Below are 20,608 nucleotides of genomic sequence, written 5' to 3'. Positions count from 1 at the left end.
AGCGCGGCCTCTCAGCGTGAGGGGGTTATGGCGGGGGTGGCTGAGGCGATGGCGGCGCGCTGGTGTCGCTGCCCCGGGCACTGACGACCCCGCACCGCCCCGCGGGCTCCGGGAACAGCCGTCTTGTCCCACCTCGTTCGTCCGGGTCAGTCCTGCACTGGGGCGCTGTGGGTTCCGTTCTGGTCGAACCCCACGCTGCTCAAGGCGCTGAACCCTGAGGGCACCCTGAGGGCGCTCTCAGGGCTCTGTGAGGGTTTCAGGCATTAATGAAATGTTTCTTTCCTCAGCATCCTGCAGCGGAGATGCGGTAGCGCGGGGTGGATCCCGCTGGCTGTCACAGCACCCCGGGAGGCGATGGAGCCGCTCCCCGAGCTCTACTCCATCTTCCAGGGCGAGGTGCGGGGGCGGCCGGGGCCGTGCTCTGGGTGAATTCATTCGGTTGGTTCAGCCGGGGTTTAGCGCGGGGAGGTTTGGGTGGCAGAGAGCTCTGTACAGGTGCACAAACCCGTGTCCGTGAGTTGTTTATGTGCAGATGTGGGGCAGCAGGGGATAGGAGATTCTGTCCTGTCACCTGATTCCCCACCTGCAGAGCTCGGAATTCCAACATCAGCAGCGCCTGGAGCTGCTGGAGAGAGCCGAGAGGAGCCCACGGAGCTGCTGCAGGGCTGGAGCCCCTCTGGAGCCAGGCTGGGAGAGCTGGGGGTGCTCCCTGGAGAGGAGAAGGCTCCAGGCAGAGCTCAGAGCCCTTGCAGGGCCTGAAGGGGCTCCAGGAGAGCTGCAGAGGGACTGGGGACAAGGATGGAGGGACAGGAGCCAGGGAATGGCTGCCAGTGCCAGAGGGCAGGGCTGGATGGGATCTTGGCAATTGGGAATTGTTCCCTGGCAGGGTGGGCAGGGGCTGGGCTGGAATTGCCAGAGCAGCTGTGGCTGCCCCTGGAGCCCTGGCAGTGCCCAAGGCCAGGCTGGGCATTGGGGCTGGCAGCACCTGGCACAGTGGGAGCTGTCCCTGGGCTGCAATGAGCTGCCATTGAAGATCCCTTCCCACCCAAAGCACTCTGGCATTCCCATTCCTGAATCCAGGATGGAAACCAGCACCAAACCCCATTGCAGCAAATGGAGAAAGGAAAGGAAAGAATGATTTCCTGGCTGGTTCCAGGTGCCCCCAGTGCCATTTGCCACAGGGGGTTTGTAGCCTGGCAAGGCCTGGTTCGAGAGGTTTGGGCTGTGCCAGGGTGCCCAGAGCAGCTGTGGCTGCCCCTGGAGCCCTGGCAGTGCCCAAAGGCCAGGCTGGAGCTCCTGGCACAGGGGAAGTGTCCCTGGGGTGGCACCAGATGGGATTTCATGTCCCTCCAGCCCGACCCCTTCCTTGATTCTCTGCCAGTCTCCAGCTCAGTGAGCTGGGCAGGTTTGTTGTGCAGATTCTCCCCTCTTTGGGAAGGAATTTCCTCCAGCTCTGCTCTGGGTTTTCTCCCCAGGTTGCTGCAGTGACAGATTATGGAGCCTTTATCAAAATCCCAGGCTGCAGGAAACAAGGTTGGTGTCTGGGAAATTATTTCACTGTTTGTGTGGTCAAGGCAAGCAGCCAGCTCAGAATTAAAGGCCTTCAGAAAAAGCTCAGAAATGAGTTTTTCCTAAATTAGGAAGGAATTTCGAAAGCATTTAGAAAAGGATGGACTTTTGCATGATTACCAAAAAATACTCAGAGGAGTTTTTGATAATGTCAGGATATTTGGGGTGGAATTTTGGGAAATTCTGGATATTCTGGGGTTTTGTTCTTTCAGATTTTAGTGGAGGTTTTGGGAACTTGAGGATATTTCAGGGAATCATTTGAAAGTAATGGCAGAACTGTAGAAATTGTGCAATTTACCCAATTACCTCCTTTTCATGGTCAGTGTGAATGAGTGGAGGAAAAAAAAACTAAAAGAAATGAAGTGAAATAAATGAATTAAATCAAAAGAAGGGGAAAATCAGAACCCTGCTCTCCAGTGTCAGTCACCCAAATTCCAACCCAGTTTGGGGTGTTGGCACCTGTCTCAGCAGCTAAGAAATTGGAGCACTCTCTAAAACATATATATATATATAACCAATAAACATATTATTCACAAATATTTAGTTATTATTAATAATTCATAAATACGTTTATTATTTATAAATATATTTATTACAAGCAGAACCCTGCTCTCCACTGTCAGTCACCCAAATTCCAATCCAGGCTGGGGTGGTGTCACCTGTCTCAGAAGTTAAAAAATTGAAGCACCCTCTAAAAAAAATATATATTACTAATAAATATATTATTCACAAATATATTTGTTTATTATTCATAAATATATTTATTACTTGCAGAACCCTGCTCTCCATTGTCAGTACCCAAATTCCAGTCCAGTTTGGGGTGGTGCCATCTGTTTCAGAAGTTAAAAAGTTGGAGCACCCTTTAAAAAAATATTACTAATAAATATATTATTCACAAATATATTTGTTATTTTATTTTTTTTATAAATATGTTTATTAGTTATAAATAAATATATTGCTTGCAGAACCCTGCTCTCCACTGTCACTCACCCAAGCTCCAACCCAGTTTGGGGTGTTGGCACCTGCCTCAGCAGCTAAAAAATTGGAGCACTCTCTAAAACATATATATATATAACCAATAAACATATTATTCACAAATATTTAGTTATTATTATAATTCATAAATACATTTATTATTTTAAAAGATTTATTACAAGCAGAACCCTGCTCTCCACTGTCAGTCACCCAAATTCCAGTCCAGGCTGGGGTGGTGTCACCTGTCTCAGAAGTTGAAAAATTGGAGCACTCTCTAAATATATATATATTACTAATATATATATATATTATTCACAAATATATTTGGTTTTTTTTTTTTTTTATAAATATGTTTATTAGTTATAAATAAATATATTGCTTGCAGAACCCTGCTCTCCACTGTCAGTGCCCAAATTCCAATCCAGTTTGGGGTGTTGTCATCTGTCTCAGCAATTAAAAAATCAGAGCACCCTCCAAAATACATCTGTTACTAATAAATATATTATTCACAAATATATTTGTTATTATTTATTCATAAATAGATTTATGACTTGCAGAACCCTGCTCTCCACTGTCAGTCACCCAAACTCCAGTCCAGGCTGGGGTGTTCTCAACTGTCTCAGAAGTTAAAAAATTGAAGCACTCTCTAAAACATATATATATCTATATTTATATATATTACCAATAAATAAATTATTCACAAATATTTAGTTATTATTAATAATTCATAAATACATTTATTATTTATAAATATATTTATTACAAGCAGAACCCTGCTCTCCACTGTCAGTCACCCAAACTCCAGTTCAGGCTGGGGTGTTGGCACCTGTCTCAGAAGTTAAAAAATTGAAGCACCCTCTAAAAAAAATATATATTACTAATAAATATATTATTCACAAATATATTTGTTTATTATTCATAAATATATTTATTACTTGCAGAACCCTGCTCTCCATTGTCAGTACCCAAATTCCAGTCCAGTTTGGGGTGGTGTCATCTGTTTCAGAAGTTAAAAAATTGGAGCACCCGTTAAAAAAATATTACTAATAAATATATTATTCACAAATATATTTGTTATTTTTTTTTTATAAATATGTTTATTAGTTATAAATAAATATATTGCTTGCAGAACCCTGCTCTCCACTGTCACTCACCCAAACTCCAACCCAGTTTGGGGTGTTGGCACCTGCCTCAGCAGCTAAAAAATTGGAGCACTCTCTAAAACATATATATATATAACCAATAAATATATTATTCACAAATATTTAGTTATTATTAATAATTCATAAATACGTTTATTATTTATAAATATATTTATTACAAGCAGAACCCTGCTCTCCACTGTCAGTCACCCAAACTCCAGTTCAGGCTGGGGTGTTGGCACCTGTCTCAGAAGTTAAAAAATTGAAGCACCCTCTAAAAAAATATATATTACTAATAAATATATTATTCACAAATATATTTGTTTATTATTCATAAATATATTTATTACTTGCAGAACCCTGCTCTCCATTGTCAGTACCCAAATTCCAGTTCAGTTTGGGGTGGTGTCATCTGTTTCAGAAGTTAAAAAATTGGAGCACCCCTTAAAAAAATATTACTAATAAATATATTATTCACAAATATATTTGTTATTTTATTTTTTTATAAATATGTTTATTAGTTATAAATAAATATATTGCTTGCAGAACCCTGCTCTCCACTGTCACTCACCCAAACTCCAACCCAGTTTGGGGTGTTGGCACCTGCCTCAGCAGCTAAAAAATTGGAGCACTCTCTAAAACATATATATATATAACCAATAAACATATTATTCACAAATATTTAGTTATTATTAATAATTCATAAATACATTTATTATTTATAAATAGATTTATTACAAGCAGAACCCTGCTCTCCACTGTCAGTCACCCAAATTCCAGTCCAGGCTGGGGTGGTGTCACCTGTCTCAGAAGTTAAAAAATTGGAGCACTCTCTAAATATATATATATTACTAATATATATATATATTATTCATAAATATATTTGTTATTTTATTTTTTATAAATATGTTTATTAGTTATAAATAAATATATTGCTTGCAGAACCCTGCTCTCCACTGTCAGTACCCAAATTCCAACCCAGTTTGGGGTGTTGGCACCTGCCTCAGCAGTTAAAAAATTGGAGCACTCTTTAAAATACATCTATTACTAATAAATATATTATTCCCCCATATATTTGTTTTTATTTATTATTTAGAAATATATTTATTTAAAGATCTATTTTTACTTGTGTTTATTATTCACATTTACAGCTTTACTAGTAGTACCTGCATTATAAACAATAGTCAAAAAATAGAAATAATAAAAATGAGTTCAAGAATAAATAAAGTTTAAAAATAAATGTAAATAATAATGATAACATAAATTTAAAACATAAAATCAGTAAGATATTAAAAATAAATATAAATATATAGCTTAAAGTAAATATCACTTTAAAGAAATATAATTTTAAATAAATATTAATTTAAATTTCAAGTTTTTAAAATGAACATTTTAAAATTCTATTTGTTAATAGTATAAAAACACATTCTTCCCACACCCCAGAGGATTTTCTGCTCCAAGCCACTTTGGAAACTTGGAAACTGCAAATCCAAGGTTCAGTGGAGAATCTTCTGTATAAAACTGAAGAAAGGATGAGCTAAGGATGAAATGAACACTAATAATTGTTAAAATTTATTATTTTATTAATTCCATTTATTAGTTTTATTTTATTAATCTTATTTATTATTTTCATATTTTATTATGTTCACTATTAATTTTTATTTATTAATTTATAGTTAATTTCATAATTTTATTTATTGATTTATATGTCATTTATTAATTTACAATTAGTTTCATTAATTAATTTACTGTTAATTTATTTTAAATTAATTTATAGTTTATTAATTTTATTTATTAATCTATACTTCATTTCTTTTATTTATTAATTTACAGTTAATTAATTGATTTTCTTTCTTAATTTATAGTTTATTAAATTAATTTATTAATTTATAGTTAATGTCTTAGTTTTATTGATTAATTTATAGTTAATTTGTTTGTTTTATTGATTAATTTATTAACCCTAGCACATTCATTCCACACCCTGTGTCATTCCCTGCATCCCCTGAGGAGCTGCTCTCTGGCAGGCAGAGCTGAGGCTGATTGTGTCCCTTCTGTCCCTTCCCCCAGGGCTGTTTCTGTCCCCTCTGTCCCATCCCCAGGGCTGATTGTGTCCCCTGTGTCCCATCCCCAGGGCTGATTGTGTCCCCTGTGTCCCTTCCCCTGGGGCTGATTGTGTCCCCTGTGTCCCTTCCCCAGGGCTGATTGTGTCCCCTGTGTCCCATCCCCAGGGCTGATTGTGTCCCCTGTGTCCCATCCCCTGGGGCTGATTGTGTCCCCTGTGTCCCATCCTTGGGGCTGATTGTGTCCCCTGTGTCCCATCCCCTGGGGCTGATTGTGTCCCCTGTGTCCCATCCCCAGGGCTGTTTGTGTCCCCTGTGTCCCTTCCCTGGGGCTGTTTGTGTCCCCTGTGTCCCATCCCCAGGGCTGATTGTGTCCCCTGTGTCCCTTCCCCCCACAGGCCTGGTGCACAGGACCCACATGTCCTCCTGCCCCGTGGACAAACCCGCAGAGATGCTCGACGTGGGGGACAAGGTGTGGGTGAAGCTCATTGGCAGAGAGGTAACCCTAATTAAAGGCAAATGTCCTGGGTGTTCATTAACACTGTCAGGTCGTTCATCCTGCTCATTGTGGGCTTTGCAGATGAAGGATGACAAGCTGAAGCTCTCCCTCTCCATGAAGGTTGTTCACCAAGGCACAGGGAAGGACCTGGATCCCAACAACGTTTCCCTTGAGTGGGTAAATCTGAGCAGAACAGAGGGCATGGCTGCCTGTGGGGCATGGCTGCCTGTGGGGCATGGCTGCCTGTGGGGCACGGGGCATGGCTGCTCACAGGGCAGGGCACACGGCATGGCTTCCTATGGGACACAAGGCATGGCTGCATGTGGGGCACAGGGCATGGCTGCCCAGGGGACACAGGGCATGGCTGCCGGGCGGCTGCCTGGGCCGGGCTGGCTGCCGGGGACACGGGGCGGCTGCCCGGGCATGGCTGCCCATGGGACACAGGACATAGCTGCCTGTGGGACACAGGGCACAGGGCATGGCTGCCCAAGGGGCACAGGGCGAGCTTCCTATGGGACACAGGGCACAGAGCATGGCTGCCCAGGGGACACAAGGCATGGCTGCCTGTGGGGGGCACAGGGCACAGGCCATGGCTGCCTATGGGACACAGGGCATTGCTTCCTATGGGGCACAGGGCATGGCTGCCTCAAGGAGCACAGGACACAGGGCATGGCTGCCCAAGGGGCACAGGACACAGGGCATGGCTGCCTCAAGGGGCACAGAGCATGGCTGCCTGTGGGACACAGGGCATGGCCGCCTGTGGGGCACAGGGCATGGCTGCCCAGGGGGCACAGGGCATGGCTGCCTATGGGACACAGGGCACAGGGCATGGCTGCCTATGGGACACAGGGAATGGTTTCCTTGGACACAGGGCGGCTTCCCTTGCCAGAGGGCAGGGCTGTGTGGCAGCAGCTCTCTGGCCACAGGGAACAGCACAGCTTTCCCAGGCATTGTGCTGGAGAAAGGCTGTGAGAAGATCAGAGAAAAGGATGAGAAACAATTCTTATCTTCACTTGCTGCACCTGTTGCTGTGAACATGTGGAATGTGGTATGGAGATTTGTTTACCAAAGGGTGGTTTCTTAATTAGCCAGTGGTGATGGTGTTTTGATTAGAGGACCAATTAAGTCTGTCTGTATTGTAACTGTCTATAAAAGCAATGGCTTTCTTTAAAAAGATAGATATTGATCAACATTCTGTGAATCATGGGATCAATGCTAATTATCACCCTGCCAGGGGAGAGGGATGGATGGGATTTTGGGAAGGAATTGTTCCCTGGGAGGCTGGGGAGCGGCTGGGATGGAATTCCCAAAGCAGCTGTGGCTGCCCCTGGATCCCTGGTGGTGCCCAGGGCCAGGTCAGCTCTGCTCTTTGGGTTTAGAAATTTTTACTTTGAGAGTGTCCTGGTTTTGCATGGGAGACTATTGTAGAAAATGCAGGATTCCTGCACAACTGGCCAGTATGATCCAGCAGAAGCCTTTATTACATTTACACTTTTATAGATTACAAACTGTACAAACTGCTGAGTGCACACTGCTTGATTTTGTCTTTGTCTTTCTCTCTGTTTTGTGCCTGCATTTCCCACAGTGTGTGATTGGTTACAGGGCAGTTGTTTCACAGCCCTCTGTTATCCTGTTCTTGCCATCTTGGTATTTGGTTTCTCAGCCCCTTCTTTCTTCATTTGCACAATTTGTGCTCCAATAGCCTTGAGGAATCCCTGAGGCTTTGATAGCAAACTCAGGAGCAGGCTGGCTGTGCCCACTGTGGCCTAACCCTGCAAATCCATTGCAGCAGAAGACATTTATAAAAGTGATTATCAATGCAGGGCAGCCCCAATGTCGGGAATAATGTGCTCTGACTCCATGATTCAGAAGGCTGAACAAATGCTTTATTAAGCAGTACTTTATTACACTAATACTATGCTAAATTACATACTAAAATACTATACTATACTCAATTACATACTGTGCTAAAAGGTACTACACTAAAGGGATACTACAGAAAAACCTGTGAGTGCCTGAGACAGCCAGGACACAGCTTTGACCCAATTATCCAAGGAATCAAAACAACCTTCACCAGTGTCCAATTAACAAATCACTTTGGGTAAACAATCTCCATAACACATTCCACATGTGCAAAACAATAGGAGCAGTGAATAGAAATAAGAATTGTTTTCTCTTCTTCTCTGAGGTTTCTCACTGCCTTTCCCTAGGAGAAATCCTTGGGAGCTTGTGCCTGCTGCTCTCTGTGAAGGGAGCCACAAGTGATCTCAAAATTAGCAAAATCTCAAATTAGCAAATCAGAGCCACCACACCAAATAACCTTTAAAAGCCTTGGGGCCGTACAAAAATGTAAAAGCCTTTTGTTTGTACAAAAATGAGGGATTAAAGATGAGAATGGATGGAAAATGGAGCTGTTCTTGTCCTCCCAGCCAGGATGAGAGGAAGAAACGCTCCTTCAGGGACTACACGAGCCAGAAGATCACCCTGGAGGCCGTGCTGAACACGGTGTGCAAGAAGTGTGGCTGCAAAGGTGGGTCTGGGCTGCTGCTTTGTGGCTCTGTCCCAGCCAGGCAGTCACCCTTGGTGGGCTTGGATCAGTGTTTGTCTCGTGGTGGAATCCCAAAATGGTTTGGGTTGGGAGGGACCTCAAATCCCACCTGATTCCAGTCCCCAGGGACCCCTCCCACCATCCCAGGCTGCTCCATGCCCTGTCCAGCCTGGCCTTGGACACTTCCAGGCATCCAGGGCCAGCCACAGCTGCTGACATGGTTACATGTGGTTGTAAGGACTGAATTTTGGTTCCATGTTTGTCCTTTAGAGGAGGGAGTTTTTATCACTTGCTACAAAAACAAAAGTTTTAATTCAAGTCCTTAAAAAAATTTAAAAAAAGTATTGCTTAAAATCACACCCCTTTGGGCTGCTGGTGAGGGGCCAGTGGAGGCCACAAAGGTGATGAAGGATTGGAAGAGATGAGGAGAGACTGAGGGAGCTGGGCCTGGCTGTTGTGGAGAAGAAAACTGAGAGGGAATCCAATCAATGCACACAAATATCCCCAGGGGTGTCAGAGGATGGTGCAGACTCTGCTCAGGGACAGGACAAGGAGTGATGGCCAGAAAGTGAAACACAACGAGCTCCACGTCACTGTGAGGAGGAACTTCTGTCCATGAGGAGTGGCAGAGAACAGGGAGGGAGTGGAGGGTGGAGCTATCCCAACCCCCTGGGTGTGTCCCTGTGTCACCTGCTCCAGCTGATCCCTTCAACCCCAACCGTTCTGTGCCTCCTGCTGGGAGGCAGAGTTATTTAGGTTGGAAAAGAGCTCCAAGGTCACTGAGTCCAGCCTGTGCCCAGTGCCCACCTTGTCCCCAGCCCAGAGCTCTGAGTGCCACCTCCAGGCATTCCTGGGGCACCGCCAGGGATGGGCACTGCAAACCTCCCTGGGCAGCCCCTGCCAATGCCTCAGCACACTGTCCATGGAGAAATTTTCCCCCAATATGCAAAAATGGGATTTTGAGGCCTTTCTGTTGTTGGTGTGAGGGGTTTGGAGCTGTGGGGAACAGGAAATGTTCCCTGCCAGAAGGGGCTGGGGCAGGGACACCTCTGCTGCTGGGGCTGCCATTGGATGGATATTCCCTTGTGGGAAAAGCCTTTGGGATTCTGGTGCTCAGGATCCCAGAGATGAGGTGGGAAAAGAGCTCCAAGGACATCAAGTCCCAGCTGATCCCCACCTTGTCCCCAGCCCAGAGCACTCAGTGCCACCTCCAGGAATTGCTGGGGCACCTCCAGGGATGGGCACTGCAAACCTCCCTGGGCAGCCCCTGCCAAGGCCTGAGCCCCCTTTCCATGGGGAAATTCCTGCTGTGCCCACCCTGAGCCTGCCCTGGCCCAGCCTGAGGCCGTTCCCTCTGCTCCTGTCCCTGTTCCTGGAGCACAGCCCGACCCCCCGGCTGTCCCCTCCTGGCAGGAGCTGTGCAGAGCCACAAGGGCCCCCTGAGCCTCCTTTGCTCCAGGCTGAGCCCCTTCCCAGCTCCCTCAGCCCCTCCTGGGGCTCCAGCCCCATTCCCTGAGCTGCAGTGAGCCCCTGCCCTCACCTGCCATCCGTGTTGTAGTGCAGCTCCATGACAGCCCCGCTGTGTCCCTTCAGGGTGGCAAAGTTGTCACAGTCCCCGTAGACGTTCCACAGCACTGGGGGGACACCAAGGGACAGGTGAGCACAGGAAGGGACAGGAACAGCCTGTGCTGTGTGTGGAGCTGATCTTTGGGGCTCAGCAAAGTGCAGGATGGGCCATTCCCACTGCTGAGCCCCATTTGGGGTCATTAGTCTGATTTTGGTTTTTAAGAAGCAAACCAACCTTCAGCAGGTGATCCCACTGTGAACACCCATCAGTGGAAGCTCCAGCTCAGCTGGTGGGACACTGGAGCTGTGCCTTAGAGCTAAAACCAAGTTTGTGCCTGCTGGAATGATGTCCTGCCTGGTTCAGCTGTGTGAGGAGGATTCTGTGGTGCCTTTCAGTAGATTTATTCAAGTTGCTGAGGTACAAGGTGGTTTTCTTGTGCAGCAGTTTTTGCTGTGCCCTACTTGTGTTATTTGGAGGAAATGGTTCATGGGGCTCGTGCTGTTCTGGAGAAGGTTAATGCTGAGTGTGGCCTCTGTGGTCGTAGAGAAGTATCCTTAAAATATTATTTTAATGAATTATTACTATTTGAAGAACTCTTAAGTATAAAACACTATTTTAAAGAACCCCAAAACCCAGGATTATGCCTATTTTCAATCTGCTTTTTAATAATGTTGTCTCCTCCTAACAGCAGGTGCCAGCTCTCCAAATTTCCCCTGCAGCTCTTAGTAGGTCAACTTTGATGTCTCCAGAGTAGAAAGGGTAGAACCAGAAGAACTGAATTTCTCTCTCTTTGTGGCTTTAGCTCATTTTCCAGGTGCCAATCACACCAATTTACCTTTCTCCCATTCTTTTCTGGGCTGATTAAGCCCCTGCAGAGACAGATTTTGACTTGTTGAGACAAGAATATTTTCTCTTTTGCCTAACTAATCCCTCCAGAATGACCTGGGTTATGTTTGTTCTCTGTCCTGTTTAATCAGGGCATGTTCAACCAGCTGAAATTTCAGGATAAAAAATGTCCAGTGTAGATTTTCTCCTTGAAAAAGGCTGATAATCAAAAAAGCCTTGGCAGCACTTCACGTGTATGAAATGCATTTGTTAAAAAAAGAACAAATAAAAAGGAAAAGGGGCTGGGTTGTTCCTTCAAACACCTTTTTATTTTTTTTTCCAGGTCACTTTGCCAAGGAGTGTTTCATGCAGCCTGGAGGAACCAAATACAGCCTCATTCCAGAGGAGGAGGAAGAGGAGGGGGCAGCAGCAGGACGTGAAGGGGACAAAAAGATCAGCCAGGCTGAAGAGTCTTCAAAAAAGAGGAAAAAGGTATGAGGTGGCCTCTGGCTGGCCTGGAAAAGGAACTGGGGGATGGGAATTTGCTCTGTGGTTACAACTGAGTTACTCCAGCAAGGTGGGTGTGAGTAGCCAGGTGTGGGCTCAGAAGGTGCTTCAGTTTTGGGCAGATTCTGTAGCAAAGCAGGAACCTCCTCTGCTGATTTCTTCCTAATTCTTGGCTTTTCTCCTTTTATTGTCAAGTTCCCTTCAAGCTGGTTTTGTGCTACAACACACAGCCCTCAGAAGATATTCTTAGAGTGAGAAAAAGATGATTATTGTTTTTGCTGATCTTTGTGAGGCTCTGCAGGCATTGCTTCAGTGTCCTGAATCCTGTGATTCCTGTTTTCCTCCTTTCTCCTGCCCTCACACCTTTCTTTGATCTGGACTGGGTGCCCTGCTGGCTGCAGGGGTGTCCTGACCCTGCCAGGCCTGTGGGAATTGGCTTTATCTGCACACTCTGGGGGAAAATCCCTGGCTGGGTTTGCTCAGGGAGCATTCCCAGGCTCCAGAGCAATTTCTGTCCCTGTGAAAATGGCACCAGATCAGAGACATTTCCCAGGCTGTGTTTGACCTCTGGCTCGGAGCAGGATGAGATAAAATAAAACACAGGTGAGACTGAACCCAGGCCAGGAGCTTTTGGTGGTCAGGGTTATTCAGGGATGAGTATTCACAGAATCCCAGAGGGTTTGGGGTGGAAGGGACCTTAAATCCCATCCCATCCCACCTGTACCATGCTCCCAGGTTGCTCCAGCCTGGCCTGGGACACGTCCAGGGGCAGCCACAATCCAGTTCAAGTCTTCAATGAATTAATTATTCCATCAGCCCCTTCCCAGTCCCACTTTTAATTACTCTTCCAAACCCCTTTCTCTATTTTTCCCCTCTTTCCAGTTCTGTGGCCTCTCTGTATTCCTGGAGAGTGGCAACAGGCAGAAAAAGCTCAAGTTATTTAAAAGTTTTGGGGAAAAATTACACAGAGAAGTGCACAAACAGCTTGTTATCCTACCCCTGCCCATCCACCAGCATGGGGATTCCCAGTGGAGTCTTGCCCTGCTGACACTACAGGAAATGTGGGTCACTCTCCTCAGTTTGTTCCTGATTTTTTGGGGGTTGGTGGATTAATAGCTTTCCTTGAAATCTCCCTTGTTCCTTTGATCTCCCTCCCTTCTCAAGGGTGACATCAAAAGTTGTCAGATGTTTTCCAGAGCTGGAATAATAAAACTTGGAGCTTTTTTGGAGGCAGGATGTGGGATCCTGCAGATGAATGGTTCCCTTGTAGTCTGGAGTGCCTGCTGTGATCTTGTCTGGGAGCCACCATGTGCTTGCCTGGAGCTCCAGGGGTTTACAGCACGTGGAAATAGCTCCCTGCATTCAGGGACAATCTCCTTGCTGACCTGTCCCCTCCCATGTGTGTGACACCAGGGTGGCCCTGGGGGTTTGAAATGAGAGGAGGGAGCTGCCAGCTCCCAAGGGATTCCATCTCCACTGAGTGTCAGAGCCATAAAATTAATATTTGTGATTGTTCAGGATCAGCATTTTGTGCTTTTCTGATCTGATGTTTCCTTGGAGTTTCTGGGGTTTTTCTCCTCTTCCCAGAGATTTCTCCAGGATCCTCACCCCCCTTTTTTTCCTCACTTTGCCTTCCCAGTGGTTCCCAGCTCCTGGTTTCCCTCCTGCCTGAGCCCCACAGTATTCCCAGGCTGGAGCCTGATGTTTCCTTGGAATTTCTGGGGTTTTTCTCCTCTTCCCAGAGATTCCTCCAGCATCCTCACCTCCTTTTTTTCACCTTGCCCTCCCAGTGGTTCCCAGCTCCTGATTTCCCTCATGCCTGAGGGGTTTTTCTCCTCTTCCTGGATCTGATGTTTCCTTGGAGTTTCTGGGGTTTTTTCTCCTCTTCCCAGAGATTCCTCCAGGATCCTCACCCCCCTTTTTTTTCCACTTTCCTTTCCCAGTGGTTCCCAGCTCCTGCTTTCCCTCCTTCCTGAGCCCCCCAGTATTCCCAGGCTGGAGCTGGGTTCGGGTCTCCCTGTGGGAGTGGCACTGGTGTGACAGTGACACATCCTTGGGTGGCAGCACTGAGCCCTGTCCTGTCTCCTGTAATCCCTGAGAAAAGGGGTGATGGAGGGAGAAGGGGAGAGGCTGGAGGGTGTCCAGGGAAGGGAATGGGGCTGGAGAATCCTGAGGGAGCTGGGGAAGGGGCTCAGCCTGAGAAAAGGGGGATCAGGGGGGACCTTGTGGCCCTGCACAGCTCCTGCCAGGAGGGGACAGCCAGGGGATGCTCCCAGGGAATGAGGGGAGGGGTGAGAGCAAACAGCCTCCAGTTGTGCTGAGGGAAGTTTAGGGAAGCCACTGCTCAACCCAGGGCAAGTTAGAAAAACAGACATTGAAATGTTTTCCACGTGTGTGCAGCCTGACAGAGCAACACCATGGCTGTTCTCCCCATCCCTGTGCCTTCAACACAGGAGTGTGCAGCTGCTCCCTTCTCCTCTCTCCCAGAGCAGGACAAGATTGCACTGAAGGGCAAAGAGCCAGCAAACACTGAGCCACTGGTGCAGAATCCCCATATTTACTGTCCCCTAGCCCAGGGGATTGCCCCTACTCTGACCCCACATCTGCTTCAAATCCTGCCTTCCCTGCCATCTCAGCACTCTGGATGGTTGAAGGTTTATGGAGGGGTTCTCCCCCCTCCCCCCTGATTCTCTTTGAAGATTTCACTCCCTTGTCTGCGTTTCCCTTTTGATACCCCATCTCCCATGCAGATATTTGGGAAAAACCCTTCACAGAAAGGGTTGATGAAGCTGTCCTGGCACTGGTGGGGTCCCCATCCCTCCCAAACCCCGTGGATGTGGCACCTGGGGACGTGCTGGTGCTGCTGGGGCCGTGCTTGGACTGGCTGATCTTGGGGGGCTTTTCCACCCTCAACAATTCCAGGATTCCATGGTGCTGTGCCAGGGGTGAGCCCTGGAGCTGTCTGGGACAGCTGGGCAGGCCCAGGCTCTGTGTCCCTTCTCCTCCTGGGGTCATGGGGTGAGGGAGCTCCTGTGGGAACAGCAGTGTCCCCACTGGGTTGTGTGGGAGGCAGGAGGCTGGGAATGGCTGAGCCCTTCTCATCCTGCTGCCTTTGTTCTCCAAGAAAAAACCTGCAGTGCTGACTGAGGGATAACCCTTGCATTGAAATTCTCCAAGTTTATCCCATCTCCTGCTCATACAACCTCAAATTTGGGGGTTTGGATCCATTTCAAAGTTCCTTATGAGCTTTATTGCTCATCCCTGAGGTGATTTTGGGTGGCCTTTGGGATTGGGGCTTTTTTATGACTTTGCTGCTCTTTTCCCCACCTTATGGAAGATTTGCAGATCTTCATGTTAAAACCACACCTAAGTGTGTTTGTTCTGTGACCTGTGGCTCATCCAGCCTTGGTCCATCCTCAGTTTTACTGGTTCTTCCATGGCATGAAGAGGCCACAGCCCTTCACACGTTGTTTTCTTTGAAATTTTTCTGAATCTGGCTGTCTTTATTTACTGGCTCTAGGCTGGGTTCTTCTCCTCAGCTTCATTCTGACTGCTCCTCCAACAAAGGATCCAAAAACACCTTTAGATTGGTGTAATGAGTCTTGTTTGGAATGAAATTGGCTGGTGGAATGAGGAAAAAGAATAAAATGAAGAAGCCTAGAAGGATTCCTGGCACACCCTGGGGATGCAGACAGACTTTAGGAATCCAGGGATTTTAACTCCTCAGAAGGGTCTGGTGAAAAATATTTCAACTTCTTGGACAGTTCTGGGCACTCCCCTCTTATCTCAACCCCAAATACCTTTAGGAGGAATGAGCTGTTGGAACATTCTGAGAGCACAGCCTGGAGCAGTTTCCTCACACAGGACAGGAGGGAGCCTGGACTGCTGCAAGGGGCCCCTCTTGGAGGAGTTTCTGGAGAGTAGGGAAGGAATGCCATGAAAACCAGGGCTCAGGCTCCAGCCCAGCCTGCTGCTGCCCTGCTGGCAGCTCCAGCAGGGGCTTGGAGAGAGGATTTGGAGCACTTTTGTTGGGTTCTGCTGTGCTAATTGCATTGGTGGGGCAGGATGTGCGAGGAACCGTGAAGTGCAGCTCTGAGGCTGACTGAGAGCTGCTTGGGCCAAATCCTCTCCAAGTATTGCCCCAAAATGCAGTGTTTGGGGTGCTGGGTGTGCCCAGAGCTGAGCTGGGTGTGCCAGAGCTGAGCTGAGCCCCATCCAGCCTGGCTGGAGGGCACTTGGCAGCTCAGGGTGTCCCTGCAGGCACAAACCTGGGCTTTGGGCAGTCCCTGAGCTGCACCCTGAGTTCCCTGGTGACCCCAGTGCTCCATCCCTGCTCCCTGAGTTCCCTGGTGACCCCAGTGCTCCATCCCTGCTCCCTGAGTTCCCTGGTGACCCCAGTGCTCCATCCCTGCTCCCTGAGTTCCCTGGTGACCCCAGTGCTCCATCCCTGCTCACTCAGTTCCCTGGTGACCCCAGTGCTCCATCCCTGCTCCCTGAGTTCCCTGGTGACCCCAGTGCTCCATCCCTGCTCCCTTTCCCGGTGACCCCAGTGCTCCATCCCTGCTCACTCATTCCCTGTGACCCCAGTGCTCCATCCCTGCTCCCTGAGTTCCCTGGTGACCTCAGTGCTCCATCCCTGCTCACTCAGTTCCCTGGTGATCCCAGTGCTCCATCCCCTGCTCACTCAGTTCCCTGGTGACCCCAGTGCTGATCTCCAGGGCTGGGATACTGGAGTGAAGGAAAGGTCTGGGGCAGGATTTTGCAGCAGTGCTGCCTCCTGCTACTGAAAATCATAAAATCCTGGGATGGGTTGGGGTGGAAGGACCTTAAATCCCATCCAGTGCCACCCCTACCATGGGCAGTGACACCTTCCACTGTCCCAGGCTGCTCCAAAGCCCTTCCAGCCATGGAGCAGCCACATTTTTTCCTCTGGGAATGCTCAGCTCTCCTTGTTTCCAGCTGCACTTGCAGCCCAGGCTGTGCTGATTTGCTGCACTGGAGGAATCAGAGAATCCTGGAATATCCAGGGCTGGAAAAGACACACACAAAGGATCACTTAGTTCAGCTCCTGGCCCTGCACAGGGCACCCCAAGAGCCCCACTGTGTGCCAGAAAAGGGATTTGTTTCTCTTGGAGTGATCTTGGCTGTTAGAAGCCCCCAAAAAGGGGAGAGTGAGGGTTTGTTGATTTTTTTTTTCCAGCCAGCACAATGCCCATGTGTGCTTTTTGTCCCCTGCTCGTGTGTGACATCCTGTCCTGCCTTCAGCCCTCACATCCTGAGAAAGTTTCCCAAGCTCTGGAATGAAACTCTTGGTTGTGAAGGTCCTGTCAAACTTTCTCACCATGTGCACGGGCTGGAAAAGCTTGAGAAAATTCTCCTTGCTGCATCCCCTTCTGTGGAGGATTTAACTCCTTCCCATCCTCCTAGGACTGGGAGGATTTGCTTCTGCCTTTCCTCTGTGGGTCAGGGACTTTGTGCTGAGTCTGTTGTTACCCCACAGGAAAACAGACCCAATTTTGGGTGACATTATTTGCTGTTCTGGAGCTAAAATGTGCCAAGGGTCTGGTGGGTGTGGAGCTCCATCCTGTGCTCGCTCCCTGGAATCCCAGAGGGATCTCTGGATGCTCAGCTCTGGGTGTTGTCTTTGCTCTTATGGCTCCCTAAAAAAGTTGTTCTGTTTGATTAAAAATCAGCTGCCAGCTCCTCTCCTTTTCCCCCTGGGCCTGGTGCTTGGACACCCAATCCAATTTGGGCACAGGTGCTTAATTTTGGGTTAGTCAGAGCCCTGAGCTGAGCTTGCTGGGCCACCTTCCTCCCTGGGGCTGTCCAAACCTGTCCATGGCTTTGGTCACCTCAGTGGCCATCTCTGATCCTGAAACCCTCCTTGGCTCCTCTGCTTGAGTCCTCAAACAGGGCAAGAATTCCTGATCAGCCCCTCTGGAGCCAGGCTGGGAGAGCTGGGGGTGCTCCCCTGGAGGGGAGAAGGCTCCAGGCAGAGCTCAGAGCCCTTGCAGGGCCTGAAGGGGCTCCAGGAGAGCTGCAGAGGGACTGGGGACAAGGATGGAGGGACAGGAGCCAGGGAATGGCTGCCAGTGCCAGAGGGCAGGGCTGGATGGGATCTTGGCAATTGGGAATTGTTCCCTGGCAGGGTGGGCAGGGGCTGGGCTGGAATTGCCAGAGCAGCTGTGGCTGCCCCTGGAGCCCTGGCAGTGCCCAAGGCCAGGCTGGAGCCCCTGGCACAGGGGCAGGTGTCCCTGCCATGGCAGGGGTGGCACTGGGTGGCCTTTGAGGTCCCTTCCAACCCAAACCATTCCATGATCCTCAGAGCCTTTTGCCAGGAAAGTCTCTCATGGCTGGAGTTGGATCCTTGCTGGATCCTGGTGCTGCTGGGCTGGGACACAAAGCTGCAGCTGTGCATTCACCATGTGCAAGGTGCTGTTATTTTAGAGGCCCATTCAGCTTCTTCCCTTCACTTCCCAGAGCCAAGGGGAGGGAACACCCGAGCTTTTGCAGGATGGGCTTTGCCAGGCCCTCGGGAGCTGCTGGCAGCATTCCTGCTCCCTGCTGGAAGGGGATGCAGGGGATGAACCCTGGCATCAGTCAGATCCTCTCCTGAGGCCTGTGCCCTGATTAAATATCCCCAAATTGCCATCCTGCTTCACTAAACACTGCTGGTGTGCCTTGGGGTGATCCCAGTGCCCCCAGGCCTCAGGGTAATCTCTGCCTGCTGCTTTGCCACAAATTGGAGGGTTTAGATCCATTTCAGAGTTTTCATGGGCTTTATTCCAACCCCAGCTGTTCTCGTGCTGCAGCCAAGGGTCACTCTGGAGCTGCTGGTTCAGGGCTTTGCAGAAACACAGCATGAGGGAGAGAGCAGCACAGGAGGGTGGAAGAGAAGTTTGGGAACAGGAAAGTGTGCAAGGAAACCTGGGAAGCAGGAGAGTGTGTGAAGGAATCAGCAGGAAGGGGTGCAATGGGAAATTGGGGAGCAGGACAAGGTGCAACGGGAAGATGAGCAGGATGGGGTTCAGGAGAAATTGGGGAGCAGGATGGGGTTCAGGAGGAGTTGGGGAGCAGAAAGGGGTGCAGTGAGAAGTTGGGGAGCAGAAAGGGTGCAGTGAGAAGTTGGGGAGCAGAAAGGGTGCAGTGGGAAGTTGGGGAGCAGAAAGAGGTGCAGAGGAAACTGAGGAGCAGGAAGGGGCACGGAGGAAGTTGGGAAAGAGGAGGGGGTGGTGAAATCTTTAGGGAGGTTGTGCAAGGAGCCACATCTTGCAGGGGGGCACTGACCTTGTCCTGCTGCTCCTCTGGGCTCTCCTGCCTGGAGCTGGCAGTGTTTGGGTGCTGCAGTGCTCCTGTCCTGGCAGGCTGGGGCTGGTGTTGCGCTGGGGCTGCAAGGATGGTGCTCATGGCTGGTTTAGAAATCCAATTTTGGGGCAAAAATGCTTCATTCTTTCAACTTCTATTAATAAAGAACAATGAAATAATGGAATTAGAGTAAAAACTCTCTTTCTATGAATTATCCAGTGTTTTCCAGCCTTGGATTTCCACATTGCTGCCCCTCTGCTCTGATTCCTGCTGTGCTCTGTGCCCTGCCCTCAGTTAACTCCGGCCTCCTGGGGCACTGTGCCCTTTCCATGCAAGAACAGGCCCAGAAAGGCTCGTGCTGCCCTGCTGAGCACCAGGGAGGGCATTCCCACATTCCCAGGTTTCTCCTGTGTTTTCCCAGGAGAAGAAGAAGAAGAAGAAGCACAAGGCCAGGCCGTCCTCGGAGTCGGACTCGGACAGCTCAGCCTCAGACAGCGGCGGAGCTCAGCCCTCCAGCAAGAGGCCCAGGCACTCCAGGAAAGCCAGCAAGGCTCCCAAGAAGAAGAAGAAGAAGCACAAGAAGTAGCCCTGGGGTGAGCTGGGCTGCTGCCACGGCCGTTCCCTGGTGCAGCCAGCAGGGACAAGGAGTTTATTTCAAAGGAACATGAGGTGTTACAGGTGTTGACCTTGTACGAGCTGTCTTCTGTCACCTTGGGCACAGGCTGCCCCTTTGTCCCACAGCTGCTGCCAGCACAGGCTCATGACAGCCTGCAGGGCACCCGTGCTGTGCCACAGCCTGCTGTCCTGCTGCCAGCTCCTGTGAGGGGGGGACAGCAGCCCTGCAGAGCTTGGGGTGGCACAGCCAGGCCCCCACCGTGCTGGGGACAGGCTTTGGTGGCAGCACAGCCCCTGGCACAGGGCTCTGGGCTGCAAACCTGCCCCGGCTCCCTCGGCCTCTCTGCAAACACTGGGAGTGGAGGAGCAAGGAGCAAATGGGGGAGTGGAGATACTGGGAGTAAACATGGACTGTGGAGTGTTTGCTGCCTTGGAAAGGGATGGAAAATAAATCTGCTCTCTGCAGCTGTGCTTTGTACCTGCTGCTTCCTTCTGTACCCTCCACTTCATCTTGGGCAGGGGGAGAACAGTACTGGCTGCGTGGAGGAGATGGGAAAGGGTTTTTTTGGGAAGTTCTGGCTGCTTCCCCAGGTTCCCTGGGCTGGGAAGGGGGTGTGTGCTGAGATAACCCATAGGAGAAGCCTTCTGGAGGGAGCATAGATCTTGTAACTGGAGCTGAAGGTCAGGGGAAGGGATGGCAGGGGGAGGCTGCCAGGAGCAGCTCGGCCCTGCTGGGACAGATGTGAAGGGGGAAAGGAGCTGCCCCTGCGGCCTCTGGCTCTGCAGGGAGCTGAGACTGGCAGCTGTTGGTGTGGCAGGAGAGTTGGGACTGCTGATGCAGCCTCCCCTTATCCGTCCCTGTGCTTCCCACCCCAGCTCCCCATGGCTGCCTCCCCCTTTGGGGCCATTTCCCTTCCCAAATCGCAGAGCTCGGACTTTGTTGGGCTGTGGGGCCGCCCCCTCCAGCGGAGCCTGCCGCCCAGCCGGGCTGCTGGG

At 49.3% G+C, this 20,608-nt stretch overlaps 1 protein-coding gene across 1 annotated transcript; it reads left to right on the top strand.

Moving 5' to 3' along the window:
• The first annotated feature begins 6 nt into the window (after positions 1 to 6).
• On the top strand, positions 7 to 20,299 carry ZCCHC17 (zinc finger CCHC-type containing 17). Its single transcript, XM_030964619.1, has 8 exons — positions 7 to 145; positions 288 to 396; positions 1,476 to 1,533; positions 6,145 to 6,245; positions 6,327 to 6,418; positions 8,675 to 8,775; positions 11,529 to 11,677; positions 19,419 to 20,299. Exons 2-8 carry the CDS (start codon positions 355 to 357, stop codon positions 19,581 to 19,583), a joined length of 708 nt encoding a protein of 235 aa, XP_030820479.1. The 5' UTR covers positions 7 to 145; positions 288 to 354; the 3' UTR covers positions 19,584 to 20,299.
• Positions 20,300 to 20,608: the final 309 nt, after the last annotated feature.

The sequence above is a fragment of the Camarhynchus parvulus genome, chromosome 23, assembly GCF_901933205.1.
Source record: "Camarhynchus parvulus chromosome 23, STF_HiC, whole genome shotgun sequence".
Lineage (NCBI taxonomy): Eukaryota > Metazoa > Chordata > Aves > Passeriformes > Thraupidae > Camarhynchus > Camarhynchus parvulus.
Note: the sequence above shows the minus strand (reverse complement) of the source record. Positions and strands in the feature narration are given on the sequence as shown.

Bases quoted from the DNA above. Each gene is read 5' to 3' on its own strand.
- ZCCHC17 (XM_030964619.1), top strand. From the start codon at position 355: ATGGAGCCGCTCCCCGAGCTCTACTCCATCTTCCAGGGCGAG. The intron at 397-1,475 runs GTGCGGGGGCGG...TTTTCTCCCCAG, and splicing joins ACTCCATCTTCCAGGGCGAG to GTTGCTGCAGTGACAGATTA. The intron at 8,776-11,528 runs GTGGGTCTGGGC...TTTTTTTTCCAG, and splicing joins CAAGAAGTGTGGCTGCAAAG to GTCACTTTGCCAAGGAGTGT.